This window comes from Serinus canaria, chromosome 3 (genome assembly GCF_022539315.1).
Source record: "Serinus canaria isolate serCan28SL12 chromosome 3, serCan2020, whole genome shotgun sequence".
NCBI lineage: Eukaryota > Metazoa > Chordata > Aves > Passeriformes > Fringillidae > Serinus > Serinus canaria.
Window position 1 is genome coordinate 55,555,346 of NC_066316.1, and position 18,012 is coordinate 55,573,357.

At 38.0% G+C, this 18,012-nt stretch overlaps 1 protein-coding gene across 11 annotated transcripts in view; it reads left to right on the forward strand.

Annotated features, from left to right (window-relative positions):
• The window catches only part of SYNE1 (spectrin repeat containing nuclear envelope protein 1), a 289,839-nt gene that overhangs the window by 215,914 nt on the left and 55,913 nt on the right, over positions 1–18,012 (forward strand). For all 11 annotated transcript variants that reach the window (XM_050973206.1, XM_050973205.1, XM_050973201.1 and 8 more), the window contains 12 exons: positions 487–696; positions 1,995–2,096; positions 3,838–3,957; positions 5,444–5,644; positions 6,875–7,048; positions 7,496–7,627; positions 10,328–10,524; positions 11,447–11,579; positions 11,946–12,128; positions 12,951–13,100; positions 14,587–14,763; positions 15,367–15,522. In XM_050973206.1, the coding sequence (XP_050829163.1) occupies positions 487–696; positions 1,995–2,096; positions 3,838–3,957; positions 5,444–5,644; positions 6,875–7,048; positions 7,496–7,627; positions 10,328–10,524; positions 11,447–11,579; positions 11,946–12,128; positions 12,951–13,100; positions 14,587–14,763; positions 15,367–15,522 (1,935 nt within the window). The remainder of the gene's footprint in view (positions 1–486; positions 697–1,994; positions 2,097–3,837; positions 3,958–5,443; positions 5,645–6,874; positions 7,049–7,495; positions 7,628–10,327; positions 10,525–11,446; positions 11,580–11,945; positions 12,129–12,950; positions 13,101–14,586; positions 14,764–15,366; positions 15,523–18,012) is intronic.

Here is an 18,012-nt window from a genome sequence, read left to right on the forward strand (position 1 = left end):
TGGTGGGGCAGGGGGAGAGAGGCAATAGGACAGAGGAACACTGTTTTCAGCTGAAGAGGATAGATTCAGACAAGATATAAGGAAGAAATTTTTCAAAATGAGAGTTAGGAAATGCTGGAGCAAGTTGCCCAGAGAGGATGTTCCATCCCTGGAAGCATTCAAACTCAGGCTTGAGAGGGCCCTGAGCATCCTGATTTACTTGAAGATGTCCATATTTACTTCAGGAGAGTTGGAGTAGATGACTTTTAATCCGACCCAGATGTTTCTGTGGCTTTACATTAGTTTGTTCCAGCACTTGTTTTTCCTTGGAGCATGGAATATTTTTACTATCAGAGGTTACTGTAGCTTCCATCTTTTTCTAGTGTGTGTGTATACCAGCAATGTAAAAAAATTCACTGCATCATTGCAAAATTGACTGCGGTTGTGGCAATGTTTGCCTGCTTTCCAGAATGTCTGATTGTCACTTCTCTTTTTCTACAAAATTAGTCTCTTGCCAAAGAAATCAAAGACATAACAGAAGAAGTGGATAAGAACAAGAATTTGTTTGCTCAGATATTTCCTGACAGTAGTGGTAAGAGGGTTATTATAGAAGACACTTTGGATTGTCTCTTGAGAAGACTGACCTTTCTGGAGTCGGTGGTAAATCAGAGATGCCACCAGTTGAAAGGACGACTCCAGCAAATCATCACATTCAAGGTATGAGGTGATGAAATTAACAGAGTTCTATGTCAAATGGAGATATAAAGGCTGTGAATTTTTGGTACCAAATCAAAAGAACAAGGTTGTCACCGTTTTTTTATTGAAAAATCAAACTTTTCAAGCTATGCACAACTTGATAACCTAATAATTACTCAAAATTTAAGCTCTCCACTAGAAGGCTTCTAAAACTCATGCAATTACTGTAAAGTGATAATCTTTCCTTGCTGCCTCCCCCTGCTGGCATTACATAGAAGGAAGTCTCTGTTGTGCAAGTGTGAGAAAATGGTGCTAAGTGGAGAAATGTGCACTTTCAGAAAACTTTTCAAACAGAGTTGAGAAATGCTTTCAGATCTTACTTGGTCTCTACCTTTTCTCTTATTATTATTGTTATCATTATCATTGTCATTAATATACGAAGCCCTTCAGTAGGGTTTATTTTTAATTTAAAAACCCATAAATTAAAGAAAAAAGAAAAAAAGATTCCTTGTGTCTTTAGATTAAGGTCATCTTTTCATAAATTGTTACTACTAGATTTCCTTTCAAACTCCATAATCTTTCCTCTGCAATCTCCATTTTTCAATGAAAGACTTCCCTTTGCTGATGGCACCAAGGTTGATTAGAATTCTTTGCATTATTCATAGACATTTTCAGTATTTAAAATAATTACTGAATGTGAAAATAAATACTAAATTATTAATGCACCTCTCATGTAATGCTGAAAGTCTCAGAAAAATGTGCTGATAATTTTCTCTTGAGATGAGTGCAAGAAAAATATGATTGATTGTATTTAAGCAAAAGTGTTAATTAATATTTATGTGTCTGTTCTGATAAAATATTCTCGACGTTTCAGCTTGTGGTTAGCCCGGTAATATGTGGAGGTCTTGTTTATTTATATGTTAAATTAGCTCAAGTTTGTAATTAAAACAACTTGCCTTAAAAAGTAAAACCAAGCTTGTTTACAATCATATGTGGTTGAATAAACTGCACAAGAATTTTTTGTTTTTACATGGAGGTAATGACCCTTGGTAGTTAATCATTTAATTGGAAGGCAAAAGTAGAAGTGCATTCATGGGAAAGGTTTTTAATATGAGTTACTTTAGCTCTCAGTCTCCATAGCTGGATTTTGAGCAATATTAAATGTTTTGCATTGGCTAATTATGATGCTTTTTGAATAGTTTTTGTGCTGTAGTACTACCGTGTAATATTAAATGCTTTAAACTTTTTGAAGCATGGAATATTTTTTCAGTTGTTTTGTGCTGCAACTGGCTATAATTTGTTGGTTTTGTCTCCTGCAGAATGATCTGAAGCTCATGTTTACATCAGTGGCTGATAACAAGTACTTAGTTCTACAGAAATTAGCAGAGGCAGCTGATAGACCAGAAACAGAGCAAATGCAGGTACGACCACGTATCTGTCACTTGGGGAGAGGAGAAGAGGTTAAGTTTTTTATCCAAACTATAAATGGATTCTATAGAACAGTTCCTTTAAATGGGAGAGCATATGTGTTCACATTAAGTATAGGAAAACGTCCAAGAGTGTATTACACATATTTTAAAGAAAATAAAACAAAAAGTCGTAACAACAACAAAAACCAAAAACCAAAAAAAAAAAAAAAACCAAACCCTAGCAAAAGTGTCTCTCTCATCTCCCCAGCTGACCTAGTACCTAGTTATGTTTAATCTGGGCAGTACTGAAAAGAGAAAACTTCAATAAACAAAAAAAGTCCAGAGTTTTGCTAAGTTGTTTGACTATTAAACTTTATTAAGAATCAAAGGCACTTTCCTGCTCTCACTGGTTTATAGTGATGTCTTTAATGTTACTTGTTTTAATTTAAGGCAGTAATTATAATTTCTTTATCAGGAATGGCCTGAAGAATAATTAATTATTTGTATCAAGAAGTATATTCTGTTTTCTTGTTTCTGTTTTGCCAGTGAGAAAAATGAATGGAGTATGCTAAGGTGTACTTCTTATAAATATTTCTTGTTAGTGATGTCTGGTTCCAGCAGGTGGCTAAGTGGAAGAGACTTCACCTTCAGTTAAACAGAAATACTGGACTTTATATACCTGACATTCAAATTCTGAAGGAGTTTACAACTCATGTATGATAAAGAGAGGTCACACTGTGTCTTTCTTTTCTATCTTTTGTGATGCCAAACATTGGCAAATATATATTATATATTTCCAGTATTTTTAATTTAACTACCAGCTAGGAAAACAATGTGTTAGCAAAAGCAAGTGAAATTATTTGTTGCAGGAAATCTCCCTTGGCTGATAAAACATTCAAATTTAAAAGCATCACTGCTTGTTCAATATGTGGTTAGAAAAGTAGAAGACTCTTAATCAGCTAGGTGACTTAAATTTCATGAAGTGGAAGTTTAGTGACTGTATTGTGCAAACTCCATGCTGCTGAAAGGCAGGAGTTTTACCTCACATACAGAGTTTAAAATACCTGGATAGGAGGCCTCCAGGAAGGGCCTCAGCAAAGGACTTTAAGTACAGGAATCTCCCTCGCACTTTTAACTTTGTTGTAATCTGCATGTGTTACTGCAGCAGACACCAAGGGAAGCTTGTAGCTTCTACTGGAAAAACTCATCACCTTCAGACACTTGCAGATACCAATCTGTGTTCTTAAGTTGTAGTTTTCCAAGTGCAAAAGGGGAGGTACAAGTAATTTTAGCCCCATCCCAGTCTTGAAAGGGAACTACACAGAGCTCTTTGCATCCATACGTGAGTTCTGCTGTGATGATTGTTTGCTTGGTGCTCTGAGATAACAGGAATGACTGTTAATAAAAAAAAATACATTGTTACATTTAAAAAAATTTATTTTGGACCTCTACTGTATAGTTAAAAGCACGGAAATACATAGCTACGTTTGGTATAAAAAATACTAAGCATAGTATTTTATATGATACTAAAACAGCTTGTTATTATAAAGTAATAATGATATGCTTATTTAACTTTAAGAAAAAAACTGGACTCTTCCTACTTTTAATTAGTACATTTCCTTCATAGCATCCTTTACAATTTCAGCACATTGAAAGTGTGATTAGTACTGCAAGCAGAAAAAAATCTGATCACAGGCCAGCTACACTACTGTTATTGAAACTTAAAACTAAGCAATGTAATTTTCATATACAGGTCATACTGCAGGCAGAAGAAGGTTTAAAGGAACTAGATGCTGGAATCAATGAATTAAAGAAGCGTATAGACAAGCTACAAATTGACCAACCTTCTGTACAAGAGCTGTCTAAGATCCAGGTATGGTTCATTAGTTCCATCCTAGACCTGTCCATCCTATTCACCTTTCTCACCTGTGATATCAAAGGAATGCTTCTTTTTATTGTTCATCAAGCAGTTTAGGAAATGGGATTTTAAGGCATTTCAGTATGTATAAAAGATTATGTTCCCTCTGGTTCACCTAGTTTTACAATTTTCCCTCTTCAGATTTTCTAACATCTCCAATTTTAGCAGTATTAATTGTAAAAATCTACAAAACCATGTTTTCTGTCAGCTCTCATCCACTCCCTTTTCACACAGATGACATTAAGCATGTAAATATAAATTTGTCTGCTGAAGGTTCATTCCTGTTCTCACCAGAGTCTCATGACCTGTGGTTTAGTACTATCAGACATCTGTCATTCAAAGCAGGAAGGGGGTAAAGGAGGACAGAGAGTGAAGTGAGACCTGAAACTGGAAATGTTCTGCTTTTGCTAGAGCATCTTTCATGGCAATACATGTGGGCAATTGAACCACAACTTCTGTAAACCTGTTAAAAGTCCTTTTTGAGCAGTTTGGCTGGTGCAGGAGAATGCTGGCAGAAACGTCAAGGACAAGGTTTATTAATGAATTTTACCACTTACAATGATATAATAATAAACTGGAAGCAAATAAAGCAGCTGAAACTGGACCAAAAATTTAAGCCAACTAGACATTGATATCAACTAAAAATGAATGACTAAGAAATAACTCACTAAGAAATGTGTCTTTTGCTCAGTTCTTTATCCTTTTGGCCTTAGCACCTCCTCCTCATTTGTTTGGAGTATTTTGGGGGGTGTTTTTTGGGTTTCTTTTGCTCTCAGTTTATGTGCCATTGTGGTCCCCCTCCATTTCAGTTTTTAGAAAAGCGTTTCTTTGGCTTTTTCTGACAGTTTTTCTTCTCACAAAGTTCTATAGCCAGCTGCAGTCTGAGGGTGGGCACTTTGTTATAGCAGTGGATGATCACAGAGATATTTTGGTTGTTGGAATATCTTGTACAGAACAAACGTATGGGCTTGTTTTGGTTTTTATAGTAAGTTGTATGTATCTTGCTTGCTACCAGTAAGATTCTGGGGAAGGAGAAGGAAGCAAACCTGACTTTGAAAAGCCTATGGTGTGTAGCCATGATGGAATGCATGCAATCCTCTGTATTATAAATGTAAAATGTAAACAGCATCTGCATGGCACAGTAGCCACTGTGTTTTGATGTGTTAAGCCCAATCTTTGCTACTTACACAAGCCTTTGGAATTCTGCTATTTTTCCCCAAATGCATGTACTTCAGAGAGTTGCAGGTCTTGCTTGTTTTTTCTGTCTTTAAATCATGAGTTAATTTATCAATGAAGTCAGTATATCTGCAAACTCTTTTTGAGCTGTAAATAAATGTTATTCTGCTAGTATTCACAGAAAGTGGAGGGACAGTTAGGTTGCTTCTAGGAAGACCTGAAAGGTGTAAAATAAGAATCACCATTGGTGCCCTTTGCCCCCCAGGACAAGTATGATGAGCTGCTGCTGATCATTGGATCCAGGCGGAGTGATCTGAATCAGAATATGGCTCTGAAGAGGCAGTATGAGAGGGCTTTGCAGGACCTGGCTGACCTGGTAGAAACAGGCCAAGAAAAAATGGCTGGTGACCAGAAAATGATTGTTTCTTCCAAGGAAGAGGTTCAGTCGCTGCTGGAAAAGCATAAGGTAAGAAATCAGGACGTATTTCAAGACTAGCAATGACTGTAAGCTTGTTGTCGTGGTTTAGCCCTAGTGGGAAACTAAGAACCACACAGCTGCTTCCTCCTTATGTGTTCCTTCTCTGGGGAGGAGGAGAATTAGAAAGAAAAGGTAAGCCTTGTGAATTGAGAGATTAATAGTAATATTACTAGCACTAATAATAATAATAATAAATTGAAATAGTCAATATAACTCCAATAGAAAGGAAAAGAGAAATAAGCACAAGAGAAATAAATAAATGATGAACAGTGCAGTTGGTCACCGTCTCCTGACCAATAGCCAACCTGTCCCCAAGAAGAATCAGCAGCTTCCAGACAGCTCCCCCAAGATTATATACTGAACATAATGCTCTGTGGTATGGAATATCCCTTTGGCCTGTTCAGGTCAGTTGTACTGACCATGATCCCTCCAGGCTCCTCATGCACCTCCTCACTGGCAGAGCAAGGCAAGCTGAAAAGTCTTTGACTTGGAGTAAACACTCCTCAGCAACAAACAAAACATCAGTGTGCCATCAACATTATTCCCATAGTAAAGTCAAAACACTTTGCTGTACCAGCTACTAAGATGAAAATTAACTCTATCCCAGCTGAAATCAGGACACTTATGAGGAGCAAATTGCTAACCTTTTGTTCCTAAAAGTTCAGGGGCTTTTCAGAACAGTGGGCCAGACTGTATTTTAAATTGGAGCCAGTGAACTGTTCTGACAGACTGAGTTTGAAATGCTTTGTTGAAGCATGACCCTGATAGATTGTATTTTCTTCATTATTCTAATAACAATTTCCTGGTATTGTCCTGTCATGCTACATAGCAATTTCATCCACCACTGCATTTATTTTCAACAGAAATTTACATTTGGTAACAGCACCCACAAACAGGACAAGTATTTTCCACATTTTCATTAGGCAGAAATTTTTGGGGGTGTTTATCTGATTTAAGCTGGTTTTGTTTATGGAATGAGGGTCAGGATGGAATTTGTGTGGAAAGAATGACTGACTCCTTTCTTTGAATAGACCATTGTCCTCTTTAAGTTATGTTGGATTTCATGAAATGTTGTGCAGTGAAAGGTTTACCTAATTCTATGTAGATACTTGATTGTACTGCTTAAGTCTTAAAATGTTCTTTTAGTGGTTATGAATTGAGTAATAATTGCACTTTCTCTTTTCTATTCTCCCTCTCCCCCACATCTGAATTTTTCAGGAATATTTTCAAGGGTTGGAGTCTCACATGATCCTGACAGAAACACTTTTTAGAAAGATGAGCAGCCTTGCCCTCTTGAAGGAAACTCAGTCACATTCAGAGATAATGACACGAGCTTCAGCTGTATTAAAGCTGGCTCATAAACGAGGTGTGGAGCTGGAATACATTCTAGAGGTGAGAATTTCTGTGGCCTTTTCTATACTTCCATTCTGATCAGCCACCAGGACATTCTATAATGCTGATTTCCTGTGCTTGGGCAGACTTGATGAGCATCAGTCCATTTTGTCATACACACAAAGCACTGATGGACTACATGCAGTCTTTTCTGTTTAGCTGTTGTGACCTTTGGGTGGAACAAGTTGTGTTCCTCTAAGTCTGAAGAGCTGCTTAGCTTTAGCTGGTTAAGGAGAGCGTGACAGTTTTATCCATGTGTTCCCACCAAAAGCTGAGCTTGGCACAGGGATGGTGTCTTTTTACAGGTCCACTGGACATTTGTACTGTTATTTCCATACTTTCACAACCACATAGCTAGCTATAGGACTACAGATTAAGAAAAAAAAAAGTAATAAAATTTTCTGGATACTCAGATTCACCATATGCTTGAATAATTTGTGCTTGTAGACCTGGATGCATCTGGATGAAGATTACCAAGAACTCACCAGACAGCTGGAATCTGTTGAAGGAAACATCCCCACTGTAGGGTTGGTAGAAGAGACAGAGGACAGGCTTACAGACCGAATTACACTTTTTCAGGTTGGTGCTTTTTCGACATTCTCAGCAGAAAAGAGGGGTTGAAGGGATCTCTGACAGTCATCTAGTCCAACCTCCCACATGAAGCATTACAGTTGTCCCATGCTGGATCAGCAACAGCTTTGGAAACCTCAGAAGTAGGAGATCCCACAGCTGGCCATGGGACCATTTGCAGTCCTGCACCAAGACCTACTATAAAAGATATTTTGTAATGCCCAGTCGATAACATCAACTTTCAGCTTGTCACCATTGTCCTTTTCATAATCTGTGGCGCTACTGAGGAGAATTTACCTCTGTCATCTTTTTAATTTTACTACAAACAGCTGTAGATCCTTGTTAGGCTGGCCTTTAGCCTCCTGTTTGTCAGTCTAAAGCAAGCACATTTCCCACAGCCTCTTTGTGAAGGACGTGTGCTCTAGGTCCCTAAATAACTTAGTAGTCCTACACCTGACCACTTCCTTCTTCCTCAGCTCAGTGAGAGATGGGTCAGAGCACAGTCAGATGGAGTAGACTTGGCCTCATCAGCACCACCTAGACGAGGATAATGAAATAACTTGATCTGGTTTTCACAGTCCTAATATAGGCCCGTGCTGTGGCTTGCCTGATAAGCTGCCAGGTTAAATACACAACCAGTTTCCTTCCTGACCTGTACTGAGATATGCAGCTGGTCAGCCTAAGGTGCAGATGTTGCATTTCTTCAGCCTTCCAAGGTTTCTGCAGTCTCCAACCTCAAGTTTAGTAAGGAGTCTCTGGAATCAGTCTGCCATTTTTTGTCCCAACAACTCTCCCTACATTAGTGTTGTCCACAGATTTACTGAGGGAATGCTGTCTGACATGATCCATGCCATTAAGATGTTTGATCCATGCCATTAAGATGTTGAAGGTATTTGGGTTAAAATATCAGCAATCTCTGGAGTACTCTGCCCATTGCAACCTGCCAGCCAGGCATCAAGCCTTTGATCACTAGCATTGAGACTGGTAAAGCAGGTCATTTCCAGCCCACCCAACAGTCCATTTATCCAGACTGAGCTCTCTCTGCTGCTGGAGGAGGGTCTGGTAGGAGATGGTGTCAAAGGCCATGCTGAAGTCAGTCTGATCCACAGAGACAGTAATTTTGTTATAAAAGGCTGTTAGTGAATTTAAACCGGGTCGCCTCTTGGTCCTTTTTTGCCACTGAAAATGGAATCCAGGAGGATGTGCTCCATGATCTTTCCAGAGAGCAAGGTGAGGCTGAACAGCCTGTGGTTCCTCAAACTGTCTTCCTCCCCAAATGCAACCAGTCATTTAAATACAGTTTTTCTACCACATCCTGTTTCTTTTGTCTAGTGTTTTGTTTTTCTCTCCTTATACTACACATTTGAGTTGGGGTATTTTCATTCTCTTTTTTGTTTTACAGAAAAATGTCTGTCAAATTTTTCTTGAAAATTGACTTTGTGTTGTTATCTCTTCGGTTATTTTACCAGACAGTTTTCTGCTTTTCCTATGGTATGAGGACAATTTAAGCAATCTGTTGTGGGGTTGTTTTGATTTTGTTTGGTGCTAGGCATTGTTTGTGTTTGTCCTGACCCCAAATTAGTTTTCTTCTTTTCTTTTCTTTTCAGTTACTTTAACTAGGTTGGTCAAATCTAGATTCTAATATTCTGTTATGTCATAGATTTTATTAATTGGCCACATTTAGCTTTAAATTTTAATAATGAACTTATTATTGTCTTAGAATTTTTTAAGCCTCTGTCTAGGATTTTTTTTTTGTATATATGTTATGTGTAAATATATAGACTCACAAATATATAAAGGTAATTTTTTAAAATCTATTAAAATCTCTATTTTTGTGAAAGAGGAAATGAAAGCCATAGAAAATTCATGTACTCACTATAGGACTGCTCATTTTCAACCTTTTATATTCAGATTACTTTCATCAGAACTGAAAAATGAGAATGCATGTACATTTTACACTCATACCAATGTACAGATGTTTTTAAAATCCTTACGATATTTGGGTAATGATAGTGGAATTTAACAGGTATATTTGCCCACATGTACAAATTCTTTAGGCATCCACAAGTCACCATTTAAATTTAATCTGTCTCATTTTGGGTAATAGTATTAACAACCTTTCCTTTTTCATTATCTTCTTTGCTTTCTTGTGCAGTAAAAATTGGTCTCTGTGTTCAGGAGTGTGGATGGATGGGGTGGTCTTCTGTTTTGTAGCCATGAAGAGCAGGAGGGTAAATCAGTAAAAGAGTTGAGATATCCAGAGAGCTGAAGGCATTGGAAGGGCTTAAGAGGGAACCACCGTTAATAATTTATAATAATTTATATTGGACTTCTTAACATTCATTACAGTAGATGGTAGGTTTTCAGCAGGTGGCAAAGTTGTGGTATTTTAATCAATTTCTATCAGAAATGGTGTTGCCCCACAAAGATTCTTTTCAAGTTTAGAAGATCTACACGAAGAAGGAGTTCATCATAAGGAAGAACCAATAGACATATTGACATGATTTGGTTTGTGGCAACTTGTCCAGGTTTTGAGCAGATTACCTGCATGATGGTTCCTGGAGAGATTTAGAGCTGGAGCAGAGGAAAAATGTGATGTTTTGTGGTGACATTGCATATGCAACAAATTGCAGTAAAAGGAAACTAAATGTTGAGAAAGTGTGGTAGCAGAGAGCTGCAGTTATCTACCCATCTCCTCTGTCATTACAGCATCTGAGATCCAGCCTGACTGAATACCAGCCTAAATTATACCAAGTGCTAGATGATGGGAAGAGGCTCCTTTTTTCTGTTAGCTGCTCAGAACTCGAAGGTCAGCTGAACCAACTAGGAGAGCGCTGGTTAAGTAACACTAGCAAAGTCACCAAGGAACTTCACAGGCTGGAAACAATACTGAAGCACTGGACAAGGTAATGCTGATGTAATGGTAAATACAAAGTTCTTCACCTGTGCTTTTCAGTCAAAGCCGTTCTGGACCCAGACATATTTGATTCAACATTTAAAAGAAAGTACTTTGAGGTGTATGTCATAGTTCTACTGCTCTTCTGTTCCATAGAACATACTCTCTCATTTGTGATAAAAGATGTAGCAGATAAAAGCTGGTGCAAGGAAATCTGAAAATGCTTTCTTAGATGATTAATTCAGAAGCCCTGTGTGCACACAGGTGTATGAAAAAAGTGGTGTGCTTTACTGGGTTATGTGAATTGCCTCTGCACATTTTAGTGGATGCATTGCAACTTCAGATTTCTTGTCTGCGTCACTGCATATATAGAAGGGATCTTTTGGTACCTTACTAACATTCATATGCTACTTTTGGAATTAATTATCTAGTTGGCATGAAAGCTTTGTCTGTGGATCCCTGGCTAATGTGTGGACACTCATATTCTGGTATCTCACTAGTTGCTTGGCATGTGAAATGATACGGAGATGGTTTCTGAAAAAAAAAAAAAATTAATTTCTGCTTTGAGATACTTTCTTGTAAAGATTTAGGAAGACTGAGCCTTCTAATGGAATTGAAAAGTCTGTTTATGTGCATTGGGTTGGGTTGCAGTTTGTCCAAAGAGTTTTGGGATCTATTTACTGTCCTTCATTAAACTTTTTTCTAAAGGCAAAACTCAGGCTGTATTAGAAATTGTGAGCATAGTGGCTAAAATAGGAGCTTCCTGATACCATGTCTGTCTGTAAAATTAAATTACGTTTTTCTGAAATTTTATAAAATTAAAATTTCAAATCTGGCATTCAGTATCTTCCTCTAACACATGGAAGAAAGCCTGCTCAGTTGGAAGCAAGAAGTGGTGATGACTGTTTCAGTCTTCTTTAACATCTTGCCAGGTATCAGAGTGAATCAAATGAATTGACACAGTGGTTGCAGTCTGCAAAGGAGCGACTTGAGTTTTGGAGCCAGCAGTCTTTGACTGTTCCTCAGGAACTAGAAACAGTACGAGACCACCTGAACTCCTTTTTGGTAAGTTGTTCATGAACCTGGGACATTTATTTCTCTCTAATTACAATTAAACAGTTGATTAATTAAATGTTATACTTCTTACCCTTGATGAATACGTAGGTAAGATGTTCTTCAGCTGGTGTGTATGCACATTAAGCACTTCTTTGCTGTATGCAAGGATTGTAAATCTTGAGGATTCTGAAAACAGAAAATGGCTTTATGACTGAACACAATTTTTGTTCTAACTTACTCTGAAGTATAGCTGGTGAATACTCATAGAAAGTACATATTTTAAAGGGAATGGAGGATATTCTTAGCTTTTTGGGGTTCTAAAACACTAAGTAAAAAGTACTTAATTATTTCCACAAAAAATGTTTCTGCTTACAGGAGTTTTCAAAAGAAGTGGATACTAAATCATCACAGAAATCTTCTGTCCTGAGTACTGGGAACCAACTCCTGAGGCTCAAGAAAGTAGATACAGCTGCATTACGTGCAGGATTGTCCCACATTGAAACCCAGTGGACAGAGCTCCTCACACAAATCCCAGCAGTGCAAGAGAAGTTGCACCAGGTAAGAAAGCCAGCAATGAACTTTGATATTCCAGAAAACTAAGACTTTACAGATGGCACTGACTAGTTGCTTCCTTTCTGAGTTTGTCCATGTGAGGAAAGATAAGAAAAAAGTTATTCCTGTTTTATTTTGTGAAAGCTGACACTTAGTTTCAAATCCTGCTTGTCTAATACCCATCAGTGTTAGTTTCAGATTTCCATAGTTACATTTGTTAAATTCGAACTAAAGAGCAGGTAGGGGTTTTTTTCAACACATTGGTATGCTTTCTGGAACAAGGGATTTCAAATCCTTGTTCCCTGTCAGGTTTGGGAAGTGGTTTTGCTCAAATTGAATAGGTTAGGTTCAAGTCTGTGAAATACAAAATAGATCTAAAAACATTATTGATTTTTGCTAGTATGTGTAGGCACAGGATGCTTTTGGTTGTGTAGTTTTGGGGTTTCAATGCTATAAGACTGAACTTAGATAATTATACTGGTTGAAAAGTTGCCTTAATATATAGTTGCTATCAGTGTGAGCTGTTGCTTTAGTTTATAACTTAGGTTGCTCTCAGAGTTAATAATAACTTTTTGATTTATGGGGAGAGAGGAAGGGTCACAAATCTCAACTGAATCTGGGATAGTAAAAAAGATAAAATGTTGTTCTGTAGTTCTCTGAATTGTCTTGTAATGCAAAATATATATGTCCACCTAAAAATGTCCTAGCACATATTCTTGAGTAATTAAATACAGGCAAGCAGTACTCTATCAAGTACTGTGTTAATGCAAAGCAAGGAATTCTTCCATTTTCTTTGTGACATGAGCTCTAAGTCTGTTACCTCAACAGCTCCAGATGGACAAAATTCCTTCTCGCCATGCCATCACTGAAGTTATGAGCTGGATTTCGCTGATGGAAAATGTGATTCAGCAGGATGAAGAAAATATAAAAAATGTAGTAGGACAGAAAGCAATTCAAGGTTATGTCCAGAAGTACAAGGTACTGAATGGCAATATTATTTATTTCCCTTTTGAATTATCTCAATTTTTATCACAATTAAATATATAGAAATATGTAAAATACAAGTGATTTAGGAGGGAAAAAAATCACCAACTTTGTAGAGTGGTTGGAATTCTATACAAGTTAGAACTGTGAAATATTTGATACTGTGGAAAAGAAGCCAAAATTATTTTTGGCTTACAAAAAACTCTGCTGCAAAAAAACTCTGCCGTTTACTTATGGCGGGAATATAATTTTTAATATGATTACCTTAATTTCTAGGAAAATCCAAAGGAATATGCACATTATTAAATATATGCACCTTATTATATCTGCCACAGTGAATGCAGTACTCCAGGTAGGGTCTTGCAAGAGCAGAGCAAATTGAAGGGTCACCTCCCTCGAACTGCTGGCCACTTCTCTTTTGAAGCAGCCCACAATCCAGTTGGCCTTCTGGGCTGTGGCTTATGTCCAGCTTTTTATCCGTGAGAACTCCCAAATCCTTCTCTGCAGGGCTGCTCTCAATGAGTTCATCCCCCCAGCACCTTGCACTTGGACTTGTTGAACTCCATGAGGTTCTCATGGGCCTAGTTCTCAAGATTTCTGCACTGCTCAGCTTCATGTCCTCTGCAGACTTGCTGAGGATACATCTGATCTCACTGGGTCATTGATAAAGGTATTAAAGAGCACTGGTGCCAAAGTAGAGCCCTGAGGGACATCACTCATCACTGGTCTCCACCTGGACACAGAGCCATTGACCAAAGCCCTCTGGCTGCATCTGTCTAGCCAAATCCCTGTCCACAAAATAGTCCACCCACCAAACCCATGTTTCTCTAATTTGGAGATAAGGATGTCATTTGGGACTGTGTCAAAAGCCTTACAGAATTCTGGGTAGATGGCATCAGTCAGTCTTCTCTTGTTGACTGGTGCAGTCATTTCATAGGCCACTGGATTGGTCAGGCACAATCTGCCCTTAGTAAAGCTGTTCTGGCTGTCTTGGATCATGTCCTTGGCTTGAATGTGCCTTAACATTGCTTCCATGAGCATCTGTTCCATGATCTTCCCAGACACAGAAGTGAGGCTAACCAGTCTGTAGTTCCCCAGGTCTTCCTTTCTTTCCCTTGTAAAGATAGGAGTGATGTTTCCCCTTTTCTAGTCGTTGACTATTTGCCTGACCACCATGACTTTTCAAATATGATGGACAGTGGCTTGACAACAGCATCAGTCAGCTCCCTCAGGGCCCTGGGATGCATCTCATCAGGTCCCATAAACTTGTGCCTATCGAGCTTCATCAAGTGGTGCTGAACCTGCTCTTTCCTTACAGTGGGAGGGACTTGTTTTCTAATTCCTGGCCAATTGCTAAAAAACCCTTCTAGCTGAATTGTGATAAAGATGTAGCTGTTGAGCATTTTTCCTCTGTTTTGCAGGAAGGTGAGAAATTGGGGTATTTATGAGCCGCTTTGTTTGTTCCATTTTTTTTCCCTAGGGCTTCAAGATAGATTTAAATTGCAAACAGTTGACTGTCGACTTTGTGAACCAGTCAGTGCTCCAAATCAGCAGCCAGGATGTTGAAAGTAAACGCAGTGACAAAACTGATTTTGCAGAACAGCTCGGAGCAATGAACAGACGTTGGCAGATCCTGCAAGGGCTGATAACAGAAAAGGTAAAGAAAACAACCTAGCTGCTCTGGAGTGAACTTTCAAAATGAGTAGTGCAATAAGATAATAATGGTTGGAAGCCTCTGCAGGTCATCTGGGTGAATCTCCTGCTCAAACAGAGCTAACTTTACAGTTAGCTCAGAAGGGATTTGGTTATCAGAATCTTGAAAATTTCTAAGGATAGATTCCACTAACTCTTCTGAGTAGCTGATTCATGCTTAACCACTCTGGTGGGGGACAATTTTTTGTCTTGTTCTCAAATAAGGATTTCCCATGTTGCAACTTGTGACTGTTGCATCTTCTCCTTTTATTCAATATCTCCTGGAATAGTCTGCCTTCACTTTCCTCATGCCTCCCTATAAGGAGTGGACAGCACAGTGAGATGATTCCTTTGCCCTCTTTTCCCCTAGCTGAATGAATCCAGAGCTATTACTAATTCTATAAAAAATACTAGTTATATATAAATTCCAATCTATATACTGTTTTTAAATTCTGAAAGCACTGAATTCCAAGAAGGCACTATTTTGCATTGGTCTTCAATAATTTATATAATTGACCCAACAATGAGATAATTGTATGAGAAAGTATATACTCCTTTTTCTTTGCAGATTCAGCTCTTGGAAGGTCTGCAGGAATCCTGGACAGAATATGAAAATAATGTGCAGTGCCTGAAAACTTGGTTTGAAACCCAAGAGAAGAAGCTGAAACAGCAACAAAAAATTGGAGACCAGGCTTCAGTGCAGAATGCTTTGAAAGACTGTCAGGTAATATCCACATATAAATAATAATGTTCTCTTTCCAAGAGTTTGAAACCACACTTGATAAATCCATGTGAAATCTTCATATTGGTGAAGTCAGTGACTCAACTCTTCCTGACTTCAGTAAAGGAGAGATTTCATTCCTAAGGTGCCAGCAATAAAAGAGGAGGAAGGAAATGTAATGTCTCAAAGTTGCTTAAGACCAACTAAAGTCATCATTATTTTTACACTGGACATTTCAAAGCATGCCAGGCATACTGAGCTAGAGGACTGTGAAAGGAATATGTTGTCATATCTGTTTAGCCAGTCTTACGGGTTTTTTCTGCCTTTTCACTATCTTTCCTCCACACTCCACTTTTTTCCATTCTTTTTCCATTCATATGTTCCACCTGACTATTCAGAGAAAAATCCTAGAACCCAAGGAAGTTTTATGCTTTCATTCAGAAAGTTGAGAATTGTTTTTTGGTGTGTTTTTTCAAATATTTAACTATCCAGAAAAGGAAAGAGAGTCATGATTATGATGTGCAAAGATGAGATGAGACAAAATGTGGCTATACATAATGCACATAAGTTCAAAACCACCACAATTTTTCACATGGAATTCATACAAGGATGGCACAGCTGTGTCACTGCTGTATAGGGTATCACAGGGGATCACAGTTGTCTCTGAACATCTTACTCAGAGCAGCACATATTTAAATAGTAAGAAGCTTACCTCTTGAGCTGTCAGGCCAGAGTTAAAGCTTAAAGGTGTATAGGCAGAACAGATACTTCTGAACTTATAGACAAGGCCTCCACCCAGTATCAGGGATGACATAATTTTTTGTTCAAAATAATGTTGTCCTACTCGATACCATATAATAAATTTCACACCGAAAAAATTAAAAAACAAATTAAAACTCTGTCAGGCCAACTGAATGTGCAAAATCTTGGTGTTCTCATCCCCATAAAAGGGATTGAGGAAGTGTGTTTATGTTTATGTGTCTCTCCTGCATTAATTTAATTAGTGGGACAAATATAATCTAGCATTCATCTCTTCACAAAGAGAACAGCTGTAAATTCAAATGAAATGTATAAAAGAATTTGGTATATATTCACCAATATATTAAACTCATCTTTATAAGGCAAATAGGGTGGTTAGGCAAGATATGTTAGAGGTCAATTTTTTTTCTGAAATTGCTGACCTGAGTTTTCAATCTGTCTGAAGTGCTTAGTTTTAATTCAGGCATCTTTATGGTTTCAGCACAATAAACCCATACAACTGAAGCAAGGGTAATTTAACATACCCTGACATAATCAGCAGTCTGTGCTTGGCTGGAGTTCAAAGCTGAATCTGATTTATCACCTTTTTGGTTCCTTTTGGTCAGGGAAGTTAGCAAATACACTTGGGGAGTTAGTTATGAATGGCAAGACTTTGATCAGCAGAGAAACAAATTGTTTAAGAAATAACTGTGTCAGACACTCCCAGATATCCGGTTCAACTAGCACAAAAGCTGCAGTTTATTTATTAACCAGTGCTAGTTGCTGCTTAGCATCATATTAGTAAGTGAAGTTAAGCATTTTTTTCTGTCAAAATAATGCATCTTTAATTCAGTTACAAGTTTTAAATGATGAGTAAAAAAGCCCTTTTCCAAGAGAGCCAGAAATATTTGCTGATCTTGGTGTTTGAAACTTTTGCCTATTCTGAATTTTGGAGTAACCTTGTATAAAGTTAAATTACTTTTTTCAGTGCAAAAATCCACTTTTTGGAAAGTCAGATTTATTATGTTTAACTTTGAGGTGTTTGTGTTGTTGTCAGCTGGTTAAAAAATTATATATTACTCTGGGAGTGCTCCAGAACAAGGTCATGGCTAGATGTTTGAGGAAAGGTGAAATTATACAGGAGAATAAAGGCTGAGAATAAATAGTTCCACAAAAATGCTCTCACAAATATGTATATAGACAAAAGTGTTTTGTATTTGTGCAGGGATAAATTCTGTTTACTCCAAAAGCTTTCCCAACTATCTACAATGTAAAGTCTCTTATGGCAATGGTTCAGTTGTGTGTTGGGATTCACAGGGAGTGAAATTTATTGAAAGACGTGGGGTTTCAGTTTGACCAGAGTTCTGTTGTATTCTTTTCTTTCTCTGTTGATCTGTTTCTCTCAGTCAGGGGAGGCTTGCAGAAAATGACAAAATAACCTGAGGTCACATGGTGTACTAGTAAATGTAGGGGTAACACAAGGTTGCTGTCACCTCACAGTCTGCTTTCTGTATTATACTGACAGGTGAACACAAATCTGTGCTGGCCTGAAGCCTGCAAGCCTTACTGCCCCACTCTGCTCACACTCAGTGTCTGTGCTGCCTGGAGCCCCAGAGCTTCCCATAGGAGTCAGAGCACTGCAGGACTTTCATTGATCTGCCTGCACCATGCTATGAAATTATAGGTAGTTTCCCAGCTAGAAATGGCTGTTTTTAAGGAGTTTTCTATTCTTACAAGAGAGCAGAAAGTTATACA